General features: G+C 37.4%; 1 protein-coding gene and 1 long non-coding RNA gene across 6 annotated transcripts; both read right to left on the reverse strand.

Moving 5' to 3' along the window:
• Positions 1 to 4,939: 4,939 nt before the first annotated feature.
• LOC148870349 (uncharacterized) lies at positions 4,940 to 10,632 on the reverse strand. Of its 2 annotated transcripts, none has more exons than XR_016107045.1 (2): positions 10,034 to 10,632; positions 4,940 to 5,121 (listed from the first exon to the last, which is right to left on the reverse strand). It is a non-coding gene; the product is annotated as an uncharacterized LOC148870349 (long non-coding RNA). The 2 variants fall into 2 exon arrangements; XR_016107044.1 differs by having other exon boundaries at positions 8,221 to 10,632.
• A 7,680-nt stretch (positions 10,633 to 18,312) lies between these two features.
• Positions 18,313 to 21,541, reverse strand: LOC148870350 (30 kDa ribonucleoprotein, chloroplastic-like). Of its 4 annotated transcripts, none has more exons than XR_016107047.1 (5): positions 20,848 to 21,486; positions 20,438 to 20,539; positions 19,564 to 19,860; positions 19,000 to 19,327; positions 18,313 to 18,651 (listed from the first exon to the last, which is right to left on the reverse strand). XR_016107047.1 is itself a non-coding variant. In XM_088968827.1 (5 exons), exons 1-4 carry the CDS (start codon positions 21,208 to 21,210, stop codon positions 19,265 to 19,267), a joined length of 825 nt encoding a protein of 274 aa, XP_088824953.1. In that variant the 5' UTR covers positions 21,211 to 21,541; the 3' UTR covers positions 18,313 to 18,656; positions 19,221 to 19,264. The 4 variants fall into 4 exon arrangements, 2 of the variants coding, with proteins under 2 accessions (XP_088824953.1, XP_088824954.1); XR_016107046.1 differs by having other exon boundaries at positions 18,313 to 18,656; XM_088968827.1 differs by having other exon boundaries at positions 18,313 to 18,656; positions 19,221 to 19,327; positions 20,848 to 21,541.
• Between the last annotated feature and the right edge of the window lie 953 nt (positions 21,542 to 22,494).

Genomic DNA, 22,494 nt, shown 5'->3' on the forward strand with positions numbered 1-22,494 from the left:
AGGAGGTCTTGGTATTTGACCGAATCCCCGGAGAGGTACAAGCAACTTACCTTACTTTTCTATTTCTCTGCTGAGACTGAAATTTTTGCTGCAGAGCTTTTCCGGAAAAGGAGACGGAAATTGGTCGGTAGAAAACCAATCCAACTCTCACTAAACTTGGTGGGTTGAGACAAAGTTTATAGTAACAAATTTGAATCTCCAGTTTCTAGTATTCATATAGTCATTTTGAAGTGTGGATAGGCGAATATCAATCCGAATTCAAAGGTCAGAAACAACTATATATATGTGTCTATGCTCATGGGCATGATGGCATCACATTCACATAGAAGGCACGTAAGTTGGGGGATTCAGGTTCAGGGCATCTCCATTGTCAATTACTGGGAGTCTGGGTCATTTGGCAACTTTACTCTAGATTCGGGTGGTCTGATAACAAGCAGGATGGCCCGGTTCAACGTGCGAACCCAAATAATATTGTGGTACTTTCCAGGTCAAGGCCAAGGGGAATCATGTCATCTCACCAGTCAGCCTTAATCGATCCCAAACCATTGTCAAGGGAATCAGCCTTATTAATCCCAACGCTGGAGTAAATTTGATTGTATGAGCAAGTCTTAGATCAAATGGAGCCCTTTAATTTGGCCGGTAGCCTAGCTATTAATACTTCTTGGTCAAATACCCAATGATCTGATTTCAGTTATTGGCAGGTAGGTCCTAGCGGTGTCGACCCGGCCCCCGCAGCAAAGACAAGACGAGAGAAGAGAGTGAGTGGGTGAACGTGAAATAACAGCGTGGACAGTGGAGGACTAGTAGTGTTGTAGCCTCAAAGAAGCTAGGCATACGATACGAGGTCGGTTTGTAGGGATTGCAAATGGGCCCACGACGAAATGATAGCAGACGCTTGACCAAACATCCCCTAACCAGCAGAGCAGCGAGTGCCCTCGGCCATGCGGCCACCACACACACACGCATGCAGAATATTCTAGGGCATGAATCTATCTATCAAGTTGTGATAGTTAAAACAGGTTTCATTCAAGTACTACCAAGTCGGAGCATGAGGGTCAGACAATGCGAGCCACGGGCCTAACAAACGCTCTAGGCCTAGTTGTACGGTGGGTCTTGACTCTTGCCAGACAAGTTGCCAACATGCATATGGATCGGCAATCAACAACGAATGAATCAAACTATCGAATACTTTTTTCAAGTTCAATGGCAATTGGCAATCACATATTCTCACAGTATATATTGGTGATGTTTGGTATGACTTCTATTTATTTGATAAACGGTGCTATGTTATTGTCATGTGGGTATTTATTACATCATGTTATTTTGTATGTTTTGCAGTCTTATAAATAAAAATTTTGATTTATATATCAACCAACTGTTAGAGAAAATTTCATTTTAACGTTTTTTCCATCACAAAAGTATTTATTTACTGTTCCACTTATATGGTGCATAATGACATCTATCTATCAATAAATACTAAAAAATATTTATCAATCATTTTTTTCTTGGTTTTAAAGATAAATCAAATATAAACGAAAGCTATACCAAATATATTAGAGAGAGTGGGGCAAAGTGGCGTATTACCCTTTGTGCTTTATAGTAACAGATAGTATGTACTATGTAAGGGAGAATGTAATGAAATGACGAAGAACAGTGTTGTTTGGCATCGTTTTGGAAAAAAGAAGAGAAGGATGTGAGTTGGGGTACCCCAATTTCTTTTAATTGAGATCACCTAATTTGTATAGGCCACAGACAGACAAGGGCAATCAGGGCATCTCTCTCTCTCTCTGCCATGGAGAAGAAACCAGAAGGAAGAGCGTCAGGACATGAGACCAGTTAGGTTTAGTTTCCTAGGACCCTGTCCCCTGATTCCACGGCCAAATTGGTTGATCCAAAGGACTTACCCATCACTGGGTGCTCAAACATTCATCCTTCCACTAGCGAGTCTCCCCCTTTCACCCTGTCATCCATCTGTCACACACCCCCCCCCCTAAATTATATTCCCATTGCACTTTTTTTTCTTACTTACTTCCAATCCTATTTTGTTACTTTTCAAAATTTCGTTGCTAACAAAGCAATGCAGTACAAAATGTATGTAGAGTCAATGAAAACACTAAACAAGCAGTGGAGATGGCAAAGATGGGGGGGAGTAGAGTAGGAATACCCAAACTGATTTGTTTTTAATTAGGCCTTTGACTTGTATTTTTTTCCCCATCTTCAATAGTAATTAAGCACAATAAATACATGTATGTGTAGTTTAGTATCTCCTCCTCCATTATTATGAAGCTAATCAATCTTTACTATAGTTTTTTTTTTTTTTTTGTTTCTTCAAGTGAAGTAAAACTGGAACCCACCTGACACCCACAACCCACTTTAATTGCTTTGTAGCTTGAATCCCCACTAGCGCTGATCTAATGGTCAGAAAGTGACTTATCATAACACCTTAGTGCCCCACTGAAGTGCCTTACTTTTCTTTATGGTCACACATAAATGATTTAGAGAAACATAAGATTTTTCGTTCCAAATTCCAATATCAAGGAATAGAGAGACGCAGTTGTGTGAAATGGAATTTCGTAGTTTGAAAAGAGATGTAAAAGTGACCGTCTATTGGTTAACATATATAATTATCGTTCAGCAAACTCATTTGAGTTGATGAGTGTATGTGGCTTGTGTTATCATGATGATGTGGGTTGTTGGTTTTCACATGGTGGTATGAACAAGCTTTACAAGTGGTTATAATTGGAGTAGAGCTTTTTAGGGTTTTGAGATTTGTTTGGTTCTGCACGGTGTTAGTGTATTGAATGAAGATAGATAGGGATCATGGCATCTCTCTCTCTCTCTGTCTGCTCCAAAGTCTAATCATCATATCATATGTGCCTGCAGAATGACGGCCATCACCTAAGCCTTTTGAGGTTGAGAGCTCAGATATCATTCGGTTCACTCACAGTCACAGTTGGGGGGCAAGACATTGCATGATAATCTGGGAAGAGGAGTGTTGTGTAGACATGCTTTGTGGGAAAAAAAGAAGGAAAGAAATTGGTGGAAGCGCAGGAGATGGTGAGTGGCTAATACAATTAAGTGCCATCTCTATCAACTTCTGCCTTATGTCTGCCTGTCTTCAGTAGTGCATCCCCCAATTGTCTGTCCGGTTCTATACACATTCATTCTCCCCTCCCAAAAAGGTTGCTAAAGAATACTATGGATAAGCTACTGGCCAAGGCTAAGTTTGGGTCCTCCCTCCTACAGGGCTCTACTAATAATCGAGTCTTAATTTGAAACTCAACAACTTTGTTCTGTTCAAGCTGGCAATCAGTTGCACGTGGCCAGTGGTTTCACTATTCTTTAAGTGGGTCTCGCCTTCTGAGTTTATATATATATATTATAACTATCTTTGTTACTTGTTACACTGGCAGATTGAAACAATTAAGCCCAAAACATTGATTTTTTATTTTCACCCATGCATTTTACAGGGAAACAAATTCTAGCCGCTGAAATGGAATTAGCATTCCGTGAGTGTTGGTTTTTCATCTCTTGTGACCGACCAATTTGATGACACATACACGCACTGGATGCATGTATGGATTATTAGCTTCAGACTCTTTTGGGATTTGATCCTTTAACTGTAGTCTCACAAATGAACTGAATTATCTTATCCAGAGCTAATGGGTGTTGACATCCTCTTTGGATAATATTCTCAGGATGAAACCAAAGGAAAAGAAAACCATTAAATTGACCACCCATCATCCGCCATATCAAATGATTGTTTTCTTTTTCTTTTTCAATTTCACTTTATTAGTGATGCAATAATTGCTTTTAGTTTTAGCTCTCTTAAATTAAAACCTTAATTTTTTATTTTTTTTTTGAAAGCCCTTCGGCTTCTTTCTCTCGGCCCATAGTCATATTAAGTGGGCCCATGACAGCTGACGTAGCCACATATATATACATCGAAAAGGCATTCTGGCGTGACAGGAGCACCAAGGCCCAAATAGAGACGATCTACAAGGACTGGTGATATGGAGAGATACCTGATTTGAGGTCAATTTGGGCCCACTCTTTTTAGATTCTTCATTGAATTGTCGCTCTTTCATATGCTCTTTTATGTTTCACCCGCATCAGTGTGCCTACCATCCAATCTTTCATGCTTTAGAGGTAAGTTAGCTTATTACCTTTTCGTTTATTTGTTTTCTTTGACGTAGATCTTGATGTCATGAAGTTTGATCTCCACCTTTTCTTGGATCCTTATCCTCTTCCTGCTCAGTGCAAAAATCCAATTGGAATTGTCTTTGTTGTTGTTACTTGTTAGAGCTATTTCACTTGGTTTAGTGCCTATTAATTAATTGTTAATGATAACAAAACATGAGGTTGGTATCCATTTCTCTATTATAAAGTATAAAATAAATTTTCTTACACTTTAAGTCAAAGATTCAGAATACTAAAGCTGTTCTAAAATCATTGAGCTCATATCCTTGTCTTTTTTTTTTTTTTAATTTAATTTAAAACCACTTTTGCTGATTTTGGAACTGAATTGGTAAAGATCCATGACCAGGATTAGAATAAAATTATGAACTTGATCCATATTTTATATATACCATGGCAATTTTTTAATATTTTATTACCTTCATAAATATGTCAACTGTACATATGTCATGTTTTATGGATAATTAATGTTATTTATAGGGATATAGACAAAACTTGACTACCGCATGACCATCTAATCTAAACCATGGAATTCTAGTTGATCACAATAATCTAATAAGAATAATGTTATCAATGCGCCTCTCTACAAAATCATCTTATTATCTTATAACACTTGTAAGGTGTATATTTACTTAGAAAAATCTATAATAGAATTAATTCGACCAAGCAGAGAGACAAGTTTCTAGTTGCTTCATCTCTATTAGAGCCACTGAAAAGCAGTTAAAGAATTAAGTCTCAAATATAATACTTAATTCCATCAAATTAATTCTATTATAGATATTTATAATAAAAAAATAATTCTAAAGTTTAACAGTAAGAAAGCAGACTGAAATAAAAGTGGAAACTCATCGAAGGAAGACGAATGATGCAGAAGTGCTCCCTGAAGTGGCTCGGCACTGCCTGGCGTAGTCGTGCCAAATCCTCCTACAAATGTAAAGGCACATCCATGATCCATGGACCGTGGTTTGAATGACAGAAAAGTAAACAAAGAGATAAACCAAACTTACTAGCTTGCAATTTTTTTCTAACTCTGAGTATTTTTCACTATGGGCTTGGCCCAGAATTTAAATAAGCCCATAAGTAAAGAAGTGGGATGCATACAACATAAGTGCCCATCCATACAGGGTCGCTTAGAAGCGCCAAGTTGAATGGGAAATTCTGGTTCATTCAAATACGGGGGAAGGGGCGAATTCTAAGGCATGCGTTTACTTCTCTTCTCAGTAGCATATCGAATGTCCAAATGATATTTGATCAACATCTTCATAACTTTAAACATAGGTTTTCTAAAAAGAGCAAAGAGAAAAAACCACATTACTAACATGTTAATCCTTTATTTTTGGTTAAGTATTAAGCAATCGAAATTCAACAATTTAAAAACCATCAATTATTTTTTTTTTTTCTTTGGTAAATAAGAATTGTCTCATTAAGAAAGAGAAACAGGAAGACCCATATCCCCGGGCCAGGGAACCTGCCAACTCATGGGCCAGAATATTGCACTCCCTTTTAACGTGAACAAAACGAACACTATAGTTTGCAGAGAAAGACAATATATCGTTCCAGACAGCAGCCAGGAGAGAAAAAACCCAAGAAGGCGGCTTAATTATGGAATCTATCGCTTGTTTGCAGTCCGATTCAATCATCACTTAAATAAACCCAATTAGGCTTGTACAACTTGTTTCTGTAATTTCTGTAATGTATAAAGAGAATAAAGATAATTGATGATTCTAAGATGGGTCTGGTAAACAAACAAAACGAATCCAAATCCATGACAGCACTAACTGCTTGGAATTGCTTGTTTGCCATGATACATTTTCCATCTAGTCTCACTGGCTTTGGTACAAGATACTGAGATAGTGCACTTCTATTGCCTTCAGGTTTGGATTTGCTAACAAACCCTACTATCAGCACAAAAACAACTTCTAAAGTTCCGACCTGCAACAACCAATGGTTTTGGCATTCACAGGCACATTTGCCAACCAAATGAGAGCCCCATGTTCTTTTTCACTGGTTTAACATTGCTTCATGCTATCAATCTCAAGATACTTTACAAACATCGTAGGATAACAACTCAAGGATCATGTAAATACTATCTGATGCAACATGAGTTTCATCCTTTGTAGTGAACAAGTGTTCCTTCCCCTTTATTTCAACCCAATTCTAACCTAACTCCTTTCTTGCCTCTCTTCCCCTCATACATCTTATAATCTCTGAAATCTCCACCCATCTCCCAATAGATGCATACATCTCAATCACCATTAAGCATGCGCTAGAATTACATGGTTCAAGTTTTAAAATCTTTTCAGCTGCAAATACACCTAATTTCAAATCTCCCCAAATTCTACAACCAAGGTTCAAAATATCAATACACCCAATACACCAGTAGGGGTGTATCAGGTGATACCGATAGTGTTTTCAACCCTTTTTTAATTTTTTTTTTCAAAACCGGTTCAGGGGGGCAGTTTAAGGCTCCACCACAGAGAACCAGTCAGAACCCCCAATACACACCCTGTATGGGTGTATCAGGAAGCCACCGGCACGATACGTATCGGCCAATACGGGCCGATATGTATTGATACTTTGACCCTTGCCTACAACCATTCGGCAATGTTTTCCAAAAGATAGCTACAGGTTCAAAGAGCATTTTCAAAATCATATCAAGTGCTTCTCTTATAAGCCCAGCACGTGCAAGGGCATCAACCATGCATGCATAATGCACAGGAAGAGGAGGGACCCCATGATCAATCTCCATATCCATGTTGTGCATAACCTGTAAGGATAGAATTCCAGGTAATGAGGTCAGGTCTGGGAATAACCACAAAAATGCGCCTAGAATCATAGAAACTACCAGATCTTATAAACATACAAATGGCTGAATTTCCAACATGGGTGTTAATCTCAAATCCTCTCTTAATCAGTTGAGAGTAAAGTTGTTGACCAATGGATAGTGCAGCTAAGTCTGCTGAAGCAGTCAAAGCACTAGTAAAGGAATAGGGAGTTGGCTGAATTCCTGCAGATAGCATTTCCTTGAAGAGAATCAAAGTTTCAGCAGCCAATCCAGTTTGCTAGAAACTTGATATAACCGAAGGCCAAGAAATGGAGTTGGGCTCTGGCATTTGCTTGAATTATTGCCATGCATCTTCAATTCGTGAATCATGGCAAAGCCCAGAAATTACAGTGGTCCAGCTAATGACATCTTTGTCAGGCATGATTAGGAAGAGTTTCAATGCAATATGCATCTTTCTACGTGGGTGTATGCCATTATCATGGAATTCCAAGAAACAGTGTTCCTGTGATCCATTCTGTCAAATATCTCCCTTGCATCTCTGGTCCTATGGTTCTTGATGCAACCCCTGATCATTATATTGCAAGAAACACAATCTCGATGGTAAATGCAACCATCTCTGTCCTTTATATAGTTATCAGACAGTACACCCATATCGTATGGACTCCAATGATCAGATATTGATTTTGCATCGATTTTATGAAACATTATACTCGAGCTTGCAATTACCGTATTCTCAAGTTTAGAGTACTCATCCCAAAAAGAACCACAAGTTCAACTACATAGAAGTCGTAGGTTATGTGTCCATAGACTTCCCTATGATTAGCTGGGACCGAACAAATGACCATATGGTTGCAGTTCAAAGCATCAATAAATTGAGCTACAGGCTTAACCCAACTATATCCAAAACTTGATAATGGTGATGGAGGTGTAATTCCATACATTCTGAGCATCAAAAGGAAATCCTGCATGCTTTCAAGAAGGGAACCAGATGTCATGAAAAACCAATAATATTTTAAGGAATGCAAAATAGGCATTTCTTTCTTTTCCTACAAGTGATAGGAGAATATATTACTAGAAGATAAGGAGGGTAGAGAGAAAGAAGCTGCAAAATGAACTAAAATTTTCCAAATATATGATTCTTGTAGAGAAAAATGAAGAAAAAAGAAAGAAATATATCAAAATATCCTAGATCTTTCCATGGATGACCTAAAGAAATATAAAAAAGAAATCTTTCTCACCAAGCAAGCTGTCCGTTATCGAGCATTTGTGCATGAAGTTGCTATCACTTCTTTAATGAAATATTTAGAAACCGCATAAGAGATGATGACGACATTATAACAGAGATGTCCTCACTTCTTCAGGTGCTTCAACTCAGTCTTTCTCTGATCTACTTTTCATTTGGAAATTGAGGGAGATACCTAAGTGGTGGTTGGATGGAGCAAAATGGTGAAGAAGTTCCATAGTTACATCAGCATGCAGTTAGGGAGGCCCAACCCTTAGCCCAAAGGATCAACACCTGGCTCAGGTGGATTAGATGATCTGACAGTGATTTAACAGATTCACTAGCAAGGGCAAGGGCAAATCAAGATGAGTTGTACTGAGGCTCTACCTTTCTTGCATAGTTGTATAAAACTGGGAGTAGATGGGCCCATTGGATCAATCTTTACTCCTGAAGAGGAGCTTATAGTACTACTATATTCCATCTATATCTCATCTAACAAAATTCGAAAAATATAAAGCAACTATTCCATTTCCAAAAAGATGTAATACAAAAAGCCACCCCCTGTACAAAGAGGTTCTGTACACAGGATATACAATCAAAATAAATATCCTGAGCCCTATTCAAGACTGACCCATAACAAAAAGATTTCCCTTAGCTAAAAAAAAGGTTGTAATTTTTCCCATTAAACAGAATACCCAACACTTTCTTGGTTACATCCTCTATTGAGCCCTGTTCACCCTCAAAAAATCCGCCATTTCTTTCACCCACATAGCTCAAAAACAACTGCTGGCAGTATAATTCCCCGAACCACCTTACCCTCTTTGCTCAAACTTTTTAAACACCATGCACCAAGGAAGCTCTTCCAATCACCCAAAAAGCACCACTCCACCCCAAACAGATTCAACATACCAACCCATATCCTTCAGGTAAAACTGCAATGAAGTAGCAAGTGATCTGATGTTTCCATGCACCTGCTACACAGAACACCACAATCCATATTATCCATCTCCATGCCTCTTCTGATTAAATTCTCTCTTGTTAAAATTTTATTTAGAGCCACAGACCATCCCAAAAAAGATAGCAAGGGAACTTATTGTTTCACACCCTTGAACTGGGAAGTCACTAGTATGTCCCTTCGTTGATCCATCAATGATAAAAAAGAAAATGAAAAGAAAAAAGAAATTGATCAGTTATTCTGTTGCTTATTAAAGGTAAATTAGTCTTATGTTCACCATTATAACAGTCCATTATTGCACAACTTTGAATCTGTAAACTTGGCATGTACAGGCTTCAGATTAGGAAAGAGACAATAGTAGCTATCTATTAGAAGGCTCTTAATGCAGAACAAAATCTCAAACCATTGAACCTAGGTTACTTTTAAATTAATGCTAATCCAAAAATAAATCTGCTAATCTTATCGAGAGAATAAACAACCCCAATTTTATGCTACAGCCTTTAGAATACCCAATAATAACAAGATATGATAGCAAACAGAATGCAAGAACTGAAAATAGAAAATAGGAAGCATACATGAATCCCAGATCATTAATAAGAGAGAGCGAGAGAGGAAGAAGAGGAACATTTAGACGCCCTGGACTGATGTACTCTAGACTGTTGTACTCTCACAAACAAAGAAAATTCCCTGGTACACCAGAGCCACTATAACTATTGATTGAAGGGGGGTTGGGGGATGGAATGGTGGCTAAGAACACGATGAAAATAGTAGCCATCAATTCTTGCTCTAGTCATGGAAAAAGAAAGGCAACATGAGAAGAAGAAGAAGAAGAAGAAGAAGAAGAAGAAGGAGGGAGGAGCAGAGGGAGATATACCTAAGTCTACGATAAACGCTTCCATGTATTCGAAGCAAACAACGAAGAGGCGGAGGTGGTGAGCAGACAGCAGAGTTGCAGAATGAAACCACCACCCTGTGGATAACCTCAACCCAACCAATCCTAACCCTCTTGACCCAAATTCGACCCTAACCCAAATGGACTGGGTTTGGATAGGTTGGGCTTTTGCCGCCGCGAAAGGTGGTTTCTGGTTTGATTGGTGAAAGCTCTTTCTATATCATACATTATTCATAATCATACCTTTTCCAGCATCATGGTTTTCCAAAGACTTAATCTTGGACCAGAAACCCTCACCCGCCAGATTTCCCCCTCTCAATGGCAGTAAAACCACTTCGACTCTAGGAAACCAGAACCAAAATATAAACAAAAAAAGCTCAAGTTTTTCAGTAACCTTAAGCAACAACTTCCTTTGAAACAATCGCCTGAATATTTGTCTTTTGAATTATTTGAAAGCTCAAGTTTCTCCTTGCCAATATTTGTTTTTTTGAACTATTTTAATTCATTCACTTTTTGAAATTGCTATGATAAAACTGTAAATCCAAATGTAGAGGACTTGAGGTGATCGACATGGGGCTACTCGGGACATGAAACAGGTCAGCTTTGGAAGAGCGGACAGGTACATTGAATACATTGTGCTAAATCTAGGGGTCGCAATTGGGCGGAAACCATCTAACCCATTAACATTAAATTAAATGGATATTTATCAAAAAAATATTAAATTAAATGGATGAATTCAACCCAAACCACCTTTGATCCAATCCAATCCACCCAACCGTTAATCTATTATTCATTAAATGTGAACTATATAACTTGTAGAAAAAAACATAAAATCATAAATTATAAAAACATAAAAAATTGGGGGAAATAATATAAATTAAAGAAAAAATAAAAATTACAGAAAATAATAATAATTGCACAAAATTATAAAAACAGAAAATGCAGAAAACCAACAAAAATTGCAAAAAACAAAAAAAAAATATGCTAAACGATATAACAAAAATTATAGAAAAACATAAAAATAAACAAAAATAACAGAAATTGCAGAAAAATTACAAAAAAAGTCATAAGAATGCACAAAAATAACAAATGCTACACAATAATATAACAGAATTTATAGAAAATTATAGAAAATGAAGAAAAATATAAGACCGTGAAATTTCATCTTCTGCGTCACACCATCGTCATGTAGAGATACCAAATTTTGCAGAAATTGCAGAAAAATAACAAATGCTATACCGCTGCAACATTCTCATTGCCTCGGCCTTACCTAAATAGAAAAGATTGGTTTTTGGAAAAATCACCGTAGAGATACCAAATTTTGAAGTTCTCTGATCTTTCTCTGAGTATAAAATTCAGAAGTAGTCTAATCTATGGTCACAGAAGGATTTACAACCAGTTAGAATTTTAAAGAAACCCTAACAGTGGCTTTAGCCAACTACATTGGCGCTCTTTGCAAACCACATAACACAAATACTCAAATCTCATAAACCACTCCTACAACTAGGGGTGGATTCGAGCCTAGCCTAGCTAAAAAGTTTAAGGCTCGAACTCGGCTCAAGACTGTTCTATAAGGGTAGAGTTCGAGCCAAAACCTTGAGCTCGAGCTCGGCTTGGCTCAAAATTTATTTTGAGAAAAAATATTTTATAAAAATAAAAATGATATATGAAAAATTTTTTTATTTGATGTTTAAAAAATTTATAATTATAATATTTTTATTATATATATTATTTTCTATATTTATTAATATATATATATTCAAGTCAACTTGCGAGTCGAGCTCTAATAGGTTCGAGCTCGGCTCGTTTCATAATCGAGACAGTGAATTGGGCTCGAGCTTGGCTTGAAGCTCAGTTAAAACCGAGTCGAGCCGAGCTCGATGCCATCCCTACCTACAACTAAGGGTGTCAATGAACTAGCTTTGGATTGGACCCCGTCTACTCCAAAATCAATTTGGACGGATTGGATGAACTAACAAGACATATTAGATTGGACCAATCTGGTAAAAAATATTTATTAGATTGGATTGGACCTGGTCCGTCCATAGCAAAGTTATATTGGATTGGGTTAGATTAAGCCAATATCTGGTCCATTGATACAAGATAAGAATATATGTGTCAATGGTCCAAGTTTGGATTGAAACCAATCCAAATCAAAATGAATTTGAACAGATTAAACGGTCCAAACATTGAATTAGACCGGTCCAAATTGATCCAAAATATTCATTGGATTGGATTGGACCTGATCCATTTATAATGGACTCACATTGAACTGGATCGGGTTGGACGAAACCCGGTCCAATTGACACTCCTGCCTACAACTCATATGTCCGCATTTTTTCCATTCCATCTAAATCTGAACTATTGTTTATTTGGTTCACATACAACCACAACCACATCTGAAATTTCATTTACGTTTCTGTGAAGAATTAAAAAGAAAAAAGAAAATAAATTCTAGTAAAACCCTAGAACATGCCTGTGATTGGAATTAATCCTTTTTGCCTCAAAATCAGGAAAGCGGTAAATGCAACAAAGGATGAAACACTGTTGGTTTGTAATACAACAACCTTTGTGTTGTGTCCCAAATTTGGGCTTTGACACTCTTGTACTGGATTACTAGAGAGACATCTATGGTGTCCACAGAATCCAATCTGAATTCATTTAAAACAAAGCGGGAAAGTGAGAGAAAGAGAGAGGGGGGTTTAAAGTTGACTAAGAAGAGTTAAAATTTCAGTTTTACCCTTTCATAAAAGTAGTTCTCTCTCCTCTCTTAGTTTTACCCTTCTGTTAGATAGTGTATACCCTTAGCTCCAATCAGACTGATGTACATAAATAGTTATCTATAAATGAATAAGGTACATTGTTGTTTCATGTTTATTAGGGTTGTTCGTAAGAAGACCCAACCCAACCAAGCCAACCAACCCGAATCAATTCAACCCGAGTCGGCCGGGTTTTCTTCAGCACCGATCGGTTTTGGGTTGTAAAAAATCACAAACCGATGGTTCGGGTCGGTTTCGGTTTTCATACCGACCCAAACCAAACCGACTTAGTAGTTAGTGGTTAGTTCCTACTTAGTAGTTACAACCTAATTAGTTCCTACTTAATTAAGCTGTCTCTATCTTAGTTACAACCTAACTTAATTTATAGTCTTCTAGTTAGGAATGACATTAATGGCAAGTATTGTAAGACAACTAGACAATGAATTTTTTTGGAAAAGTTTAAAGAAAAGAATAAAAAAATCCTAGTTTCTATGGTTTTTTACACCAAATAGGCAACCAATTACAATTAGAATTAGGTGTCATTTTTTACTTAGATTAGAAGGTTTCTTGAAATATACAAATTTCAATCTTCTTTCTCTAATACAATTTGACTTTCTATTTTCTTAATAGCTTGATTGGGGAGGTGCTCCTGCTTCACAAAGTTATTGGCATGTTTTCTCTTAATTGACGTGCTTTCCTTACTCGATGATGTTGCTAGCTATTTCTTTGACATCCAATCTACCAATTTATTACCATGGTTGAACGTAGAGCCGAAACCGACCCAAACCAATCCAACCCGACTCAAACCGACTATGTCGATTTTGCTTAACACAGGGTCGATTTCGGTTTCAATTTCAAGTAACCCGATCAGGTCGGGTTGGTTGGAAAAATCTCAATAAATCGATCCAACCCAACCCGTGAATAGCCCTAATGTTTATATTGTTATGTTTTCTTTTTAGTTTAAAATGTTCTTAGCCATTGGATAAATTTGTGGAGTGTATCCTGACAAGGCCAACCATGATGTGCTATCAAATAGTTGGGACAACTTGTTTTAGTTGTTAGGGTTAGGCCCCAAGCACAAGTAGTGGGTGTTTGGAAGAAACACTGAACCTGGACCAATTTCCAGTTATGCTCTACACCTTGGAAATAAATGGACAAAACTGAAAAATTACATTTTACCTTGGACTTCACTATGGTAATGCACTAGGTGTTGGACTGTGTTGTCTTTGATATGCCAACTAGTGAAATCCATCAAGGGTCAAATACCTAGGCATGTTGGAGTAGTTTGAGAATTCATCTGAGTGGGTGATCATAGTGATGGGATCAGCAGTGGATTTCAATTGTATTTGAAATTTGATTTTGCTAAATGTATTTATATGTTATACTGCTATTTTATGAAAAATATTTTAATCCTAAGATCCATTTGAGCAAAGAGTGTGACACTGCACCTTGCAGCCATGGGAGATGTCATTTTCTATTGGGCAGTGTTGTGATCATTATGGGCCAAGAGGTTAAGTGTAAAAGACCATTACAAGGTTAATTACCTGATGGGTTTTATCTCATATAAGTCCATAATACTTGGGTCTTCATAGGATGGTTGAATCCAATGATCATTTAGATGTAAATATTGGGCTAAACTGAACTAGTGTTGATTGGGCCAAGGGGTTCATTGCCCTGAGTAGTGAATTCAGCTTAGCCTCTTTCAGGGGTAGAATTAAACCCTTATGTTCTTGTATGAGACCTTTATGGGGACCCACGCCATACAATAGCATGCCCAAAGTAGCCATGCAACACATGGGGACGTAAGCCTTTAAGAAAAATGAGTGTAGAGTACCTATCCCCTTAAGAGGAAATGCTTATCCTTTAAAAGAGTCCAGATCCAAATCAGATTTGGATAATTTCTTAGTTAGATTAGGAGAGTGCTCCATATAAGGGGGTTAAGAGAAAGAGGGAAAACATAACTTATTCTCCCGTACATTAGGCCATCTTCAACTAGAGGCTAGTTTTGGGACTAATATTGGGCATGAACATTCACTTTGGGAGCTATGATTTGTGGTCTCCATATTAGGTACAATCAGCTTTGTTTTTTGTTTCAAGTCTAGCCTGGTACAATGCAAGATCAATCAAAAAATTTTAGATTTCAAAATCTCTAAAAAATCGGTTTTAGGGTGGGGTTAGAAAAAGTTTTGAAATTTGACCAACCATTAAACCTAGTTTAGCCATCCATGATTTGGATCCTAACCCTTCCAACACATTTAAGTATGAAATAATAAAAAAGAATTTTAAGAAGATACAAAATAACATATTCAGTATTCAGGGACCTCACTAGCTTAAGCTTTTAGATTGAACGGTTTTTTGAGATAGTATTTTATGGCCACTTGCAAACCTTTTTCTAGCATGATTTTTGTCATTCGATTGATAAAAGGGTACCAACAAGCTCCTATGTCCTTTTTAAGCAAGGTTTAATGGATATTCAAAACATAACAAAATCATATTAAAAAGATAAAACTTTGATTTTGTTTGAAAGTTTGGTTGGATTTGGATATTGTATTTAGTGATCCCATTGAGTCATCTCGCTTCATAAGCATACATGGATCACAAGCTGTCCTACATAGAATATTCCTAGACTCCATCCATGGTGTGTTCAATGTTTTCAATCCACTATTTGACCTAAACATTTGAATTGCCATTCGATCAAAATTTTGGGTCAGGAAAAAAGCCCATCTTTTGATAAAAAACTATTCGACCTAGGTGATTGAATCATTGACTTGTTCCACCTAGTCACCAAATTATGGGTTGACATTAAAGATATGTACAAACCAATGTTTTGAAAATTGGACCGAATCGGATGGTCGGATCAATTGACCTGAGAACCATCTAGGCAATCGGTTCCATTTCACCCTAAAACCATTATTGGGCGAAAACCGTTAATTTGGTCAACGACCCATTGACCCAAGCGGTCAAACTGTTGATCTGTAGACCCGGACAATGGTTTTTCTATTTTTACCCTTTTTTATTTTAATTATTTTTTAAATTAGAACAGACCATCCATTTGTACTAGACGATTGAACTGTTGACTTGAAAGGCTGGAAATCAATGGCCAAAGCAATTCTGGTTCCAGGTCAGTTTTTAAAACATTGATACAAACTTCCAAAGGCCATAATTTTGCACCTAGATGTCCGATTGGGGTTTCAAACTTGTTCCACTATTTTCACTAAAAAACCCTTTTTTAACGTCAAATTCCAATTTTTAACAATTTTTTATAGAAAAAAATCCTAAACAATACCCTAAACTTTGGGGGTTGTGTCAAGTCAATCGCTGAACTTCAAAACGTCTCTTTAGTGCCCTAAACTTTTTAAGTTGTCCTAATAGGTCCCTACCATCAGTTAACATCGCCACGTGACATTAGATGTGCATTAAATAATTTCAAAATGGCAAATTTACTCTTTATGATAATTCTTTGTTCATTTTACACATTTCTAGTAACCAAAGGAAATGGGAAAAAAGGTTATGAAACCAGTTATGTGATCGTCCAGTTTGAACAGGGGAGCTTGAAAAGGGAAGCGAGAGCTTCAACAATTGATTGGTGTCCGGTTTCATAGCCCTTCTTCCCCTTTCCTTCACCTGATGTCACATGATGGTGCTGACTAATGGTAAAAACCTATTAGACAATTTGAAAGTTTAGAGTACTGCATAAATGTATTTTGAAGTTTGGGAACTGACTTGACACAACCCCCAAAGTTAAAGGTACTGTTCAGGAATTTTTCCTTTTTTATAAATAAAAAATTAAAAATTAAACATGGCGTAGTCTGACCCAACATGAACGAAGTTGGGATTTTCGAACCTAATTATTGAAAGTGATGCAAAAAGAATGATCTTCATATTATTTTGGCAAACTCTTTTGAAGCAAGTCCTGTAGTTTGACCACTGATAAATAATATTTATTCTATTATAAATAAAAGTATCAGGTTCAGCTCCATTGGCAGGAGTGGAAATCTTATTGCCCACGAGTTGGCAAGAAAGGGTGTTTCGAGCCCTGAAGGCTGGCCTCAGGCTCCTAGTTCGGTCATTAGTTTGCTGTGATAAGATTTCTCAACTGAAGAGGTGATTCAGGATTGTCCGCCTTAGATATTGTGGTGTGTTCTTTTTCAGTCTTACTAGTGTTTAGTTTCTAGTTCAAGGTTGTTTTGCTGTTGCTGTAGTTAGTCTTTGTAGTTTCTGGCTGTGTTGTGTTTGTTGTTTCTATTCATTGCTTGTTGCTTTGTATCCTTTCTAAAAAAATGGGAGATTACCATTCCACCTGAAATCCACTGAACCATACTCCTGGAATCAAAATGAATTCATTCCGATTTCACATTCTATTCCTGCGAATCAAATGGACCCTAAGTTTTTTTTCAGCAGTAGGAGACTAGGAAGGCAAAAAGAAAAGAGAAACAAACATCAAGAAGAGACAGTTACAAAAGAAAAGAGAAACAAACATCAAGAAGAGACAGTTACAAAAGAAAAGAGAAACAAACATCAAGAAGAGACAGTTACAAAAAAGTAATGCAATAGCAAAAAGCTATCACCAAAATTGATGAAGCTTTGTCGAGTAATTAGAAACTTACAAACATTGTTATTACCCACCCAATAACCACCAAGCACGGAATCAATTTCTCTGGTTCTCTATTTATCTTCTCCCCATTTCTGTTTTTTGTATTCCTCAGTTTCTATCTATCTCCCTGTTGACCGTTAACCTTGAGATTTCTAACTACTTAAAGCATATGTGGTTTGGGAACTCCTTTTGTTCTTTACTCTTACTATATGACTTGGTTTTTCCTCCAGTTATTCAAAAATTTAAGAGAATCACTGATAAAATATGCTTTGTTTTCTTAAGAAATAAATGAACAAAGAGAAAAAAAACAGAGTGATAATAAATTCATGGAACACAGAGGAGATCAAAATGGGAAAATTGGCTTTCTGTTCTCGTTGACTTCTCTGTTTCTTTATTGTCTTGCTTGGCAGTTTGTACTTCGTAGTTACCATTAAGAAAAAAAAAACTTTCGCTCCAAAAAAGGGAGACGGGCGGAACCGCGGAAGTAAACACGGTCTCCGTCACCTTCATCTGTCTCTGTCGGCATCGGTGTTTAAAGGAATCGTGAGAGATGCTAATACTACCCTGATTCAATTGAATATTACTAGGGACTGGGGAGTAATGAGTTTTATATTTGTCCCCAAGTCCGAGGGAACTCCCCACCTGGACCAGAAAATCCTACTTTAGTTTCTAGAGACCCATTTAACCATTCATGCAGAATTCATCTTCAATGGCATTCTAGTTAACTGAACTTAGCATGACAAATGCAAATTGGACGATCTTCAAAGCTTGATACTCTTAACTAAGTCTACAACTGTTGAATCATATGGACAACAAAGAAAAACTATTGCATCTTAAGGGAATGTTTAGCAAATTTGCAGAACTTTAATTGCGTAGTTTTCAAAAATATAGAAAAAATATGTGAATAATTTGGAAAACATAAAATTTAAATAATTCAGCTGATGTAAATAATGTCCATAAAGTTGCAATATGTTGCGCTTTCCTCTTTCATTCTACGGCGTAAAACCAATTCCAAAACCATTTAATAATCAGAAAACTTATCCAAATAAGCTACAAATTTAGCTGACAAACTGTTTTCTTCTACACAGAAATCTAATATAGAAAACATACAGCACAAGAAACCAAGAGCGTTATGGTCGCTGGATGATCCTGAATCAAGTAACGTTAAGTTGATGGCAATGACACCCAGATGCGCTTGCGGGGCTAAGAGCCGTGTAGTTAATACATCTCAACGACCCATTTAACACCTGACCTATTTGATAAAAAAAAAGTTCATCTTTCAGGAAAATAATTGCAACAACAAAAGCAATGTAAGGAAAGACGAACCAAATAATTGAGAACTTTAAGCAGCTAGGCAGAGGGACCCAAACAATATTAAAAATCTTTGTGACATCTTACTTAGCAGCTTAAAAGGGTTCTATATTTCCTATTGGTATTCCTTTCCTCTGGTAAGTTTAAGCCAAATAGCACAGCCACACAATCACCCATCTGATGATTGGTCTGGAATCTGGATTGCTATGCCATTTGCTCTGGCAAGGGTGTAACACAGAGGACCTGGATAAGGAAGGTAAATTAAAAAAGAAAAAAAGGCCCACCTAGTCAAACTTTCCATACTGCTTAATGCACCGACCAACCTTCCCTAAAAGGAAGGAAAGAGGTTTTCTCCTCTGCTTGTCATACTTTGTTGTTATCCCAACTCCCAAGTCCCATTGAAGCAGTAACACCAAATAAAGAGTTGAGATTAAAGGGTACTAACATCAACTATTGCAGAAGATATAAATATAATTTTAAATAATGAGGGAAATTTAGAGCTAACCATAACTACTTTCACTCTTACGGAAGTTGAAAAGATAATGGCTATCAAAATTGACGTCTTGGCCTTGCTTCTGCCATTGTTACTCGAATTGGTCTACCATTCAAGTCCTGCAACATGTGTTATACAGGCAAATGAATCAGAATGGAATTGGATAGGAACATTTTCATAAGTTGATATGCAGTCTTTCTAACATCTGAAAGAAATGGTTAACAAGAAGAACTATAATTTTTGTGAACCATCCAACTAAAAGGAAATTAATTTAGTGGCTACAGATACAGAGAATACGATGGCTGTTAAGAAATGGAGTCGCAAAAATCATGTACAAGAAGTTCTAGAGACTTACAGCACCATTCAAGGATGAAATTGCATTGTTGACATCCTCGGCAGAGCTATAGGTTACAAATCCAAAACCCCTTGACCTACCACTTTCCCTGTCATAAACCACCTTGGCTTCCATCACCTTTCCTTGCTCACTGAACAAAGTCTCAAGGGCCAAGTCATCCACACCCCATGAAAGGTTGCCTACATAGACCCTGTGAGGAGCATCAAAACTCGCCCCACCTCGAGGTCCCCTTGTGGGGTAATCTTCCCTACGAGGGGGACGTCCAGAATTCACCCTCAATGCCCTCCCTTGAAGTTCCTGTACTAACAGAATTTTTTGTCAGGGGACCAACTGAGATTTTTGAAATGTAGAGCATTAGACTTATCCTACCACTTGGGATATGAAGTATAACCAATCAAAACGTTTGAAACTCAACTCGAACTTAAGAAAGGTGAGAACTTCCTAGAGGATTATATAAATGTAATACTAGGACAAGTTCTTAGTTCAAAAATTCATATATAAACTCCTCACAAAGAACAAACTTACCTTTGATCTTTTGTTTGTTAAAAGCATGACAGATTTGTCATGTTTTTTCAATTAAATGAAATTGAAGCAAAATGTACAAGTGAGATGATGAGTGGTTACACAGTCACAGTGTAGGGCTGTGAGCCATATATTTGTTTCTAGGATAAAGAGGTGCTCTTTGACCTGATATTTCTCTTTCTAAATGTAAAGATAACTGGAGCAAATAGTGGGGCACCTGTTGCAAATAAATATGCAAAGGTATATGTCTTTATTAATCATGTCTGAAAAGCATAGACCTTCTCAATCACCAAAAGGAAACATCTTATACCGCTAGGTCATCAAATGAAGAATAAAGAATAAGCAAGCTTACATAGCCATTGAACTGCTGAACAGCTGATTCCACTTCCTCAACCGTGGACATGGTCACAAATCCAAAACCTCGGCTTCTTCCAGTTATTTTGTCATAAATTACCTGTCAAGAGAAACCATTGAATTCATTTCTTATTTATATCAGTGCAACATGGAACAAAATAAGCATGTTCACAGGCCCGTAATGCTTCACGCGGAAGATTGTGACTTATTCCTATGCATATGGGCAGGTAAGATACCATTCAAATAAAGAAGTAATATACATAGAAATGGAAATAAAAGAATTAAATATATAAAAGAAAATTCTGAAAGAATCCAATAGCACTTAAACCATAAATCGCAGGCCAAAACAAGAAAGTTCGATAATTTCCCAAACAAAAAAGTAGAACTAAAACTAAAAGCAGAGCCTACCTCAACCATCTCAACATTTCCAGCTTGTTCGAACAAAGCAGCTAGTTTAGCGCTATCGACGCTGAAGGGGAGGTTACCAACGAATAGTTTCAGGTCAGGAGAAAAATTAACTTCACCTTCATCACTCAAAACCTCCTCCTCTTGCTCCAAGTCCGACGAAACCGCTACATTTCGGAGAAAACGAGATGATAGACTGCGGTACCTTCTGTCGAAGGAAAACGAAGAGGAAATTGAAATGAATGTGTTCTGGGCCTTTGTCAAAGACAGAGAGGAAGAAAAGAGACAGATGGAAGGGCTTTTCTCTTTAGATAAAACCAGAGTTTTGAGGGAGAGAGATGGGAGGACCAAAGAAGAAGAGGCCATGGCTAACACAATGGCGCTCCTGATAAGGTTCAAGGGAGCAAGAGAGAGTTTGAGAAAGATTGGAATGGCACAGATATTTATTTATAGAAAAACGGATAGGTTTGACAATGAAATGCCCCTATTTTTCAACAGAATTACCAAACGAAGACAATGTGCAGGACCAACCATTGAACTGCAACCGTCTGATTGTTGGACCACCGGGACACAACTTGATGATCTAGAATTCATCAGCGGAGAGCATCGCTCCTCCGCTCTCCATCGTACAATTGTTCGAAAATGCTCCCTCACGCATTGGTAAAATTACAAAGAAATAGATAACGAAAAAACGGTCGAGAAAAGGTCGGAGTCTTGGAGAAGATATTTATGCTGCAACTGGAACGGATAAAATTCATTTCTGAAAGATGACCCCAATATTTGTAAAATTTACGCTTAGCCCAGCCAATAGCCTTATGGATATTCGGGGTCGCCCGCACCGTAGCGAGCCGGGTCGACACGGCCCACGCTTGCAGGGAGGGGACTGGGGAGCCCGGCACAACACAAGCCTGGGCTAATTCTGGGCTAGGGCACCATTTTCATTTCTTTTAATGAAAAAATGTAAATTATGTATTTTTTCTTCATAAAATAATCATACTGGCCCATGGCCATGCCCATGCTGGGCCCCTCCCAGCATGAGCCATGTGTAAGGAATAACAAAAGTGGGCTATGCTGGCCTGGAACAGCCCACTTTTGTGGGCTATGTTGGTGATGATTTCAATACATGGTTGATGGCGTGGGAACAGTTTTGTGAGGATTGAATTCAAAATTGAAGCAAACATTAATGGAAGAAATCAAATGTATGCAATTTTATTTATTAAAAATAATCATTATATATATATATATATATATTATGAAGTTAATTTAAGGGTCTGTTTGGTTCACAATTGAAATTGGATTCGGAATCGGAATGGTCTATTCTCAATAGTTTGTTTGGGTCAGACAGGAATGGGAATGAGAATTAGAATCAATAAGAATGGGATTTCATTCCTAAGGGAGGGGCAATGCCAGTGAATGACCATTCCAGCAGGAATGGAATGATATTCTAATTCCACCCAACCAAATGATTGGAATCGAAATAGCCTATTCCGATTCCGATTCCAAACCCTTATTCCCACGAACCAAACATGGCCTAATTTTATTTTCTCCCATTATACCGGAAACAAAAGAAGGCATTTCCCAGTAAAATACTTGGTATGCCAAAATATTTGCTGGGACCCAAACACAGCCTTAAAGGAGCGAGAGGGATAA

This window comes from Nelumbo lutea, chromosome 2 (assembly GCF_056320005.1).
Source record: "Nelumbo lutea isolate HS-2025 chromosome 2, American lotus-T2T, whole genome shotgun sequence".
Lineage (NCBI taxonomy): Eukaryota > Viridiplantae > Streptophyta > Magnoliopsida > Proteales > Nelumbonaceae > Nelumbo > Nelumbo lutea.

What these genes read in the sequence shown, in the direction of transcription:
- LOC148870350 (XM_088968827.1), bottom strand. Translation starts at nt 21,210, where the DNA reads ATGGCCTCTTCTTCTTTGGTCCTCCCATCTCTCTCCCTCAAAACTCTG. An exon ending in GAAATGTTGAGATGGTTGAG is followed by an intron (nt 20,540 to 20,847) that starts GTAGGCTCTGCT and finishes TTCTCTTGACAG; the next exon opens with GTAATTTATGACAAAATAAC. An exon ending in TTCAGCAGTTCAATGGCTAT is followed by an intron (nt 19,861 to 20,437) that starts GTAAGCTTGCTT and finishes CTGTTAGTACAG; the next exon opens with GAACTTCAAGGGAGGGCATT.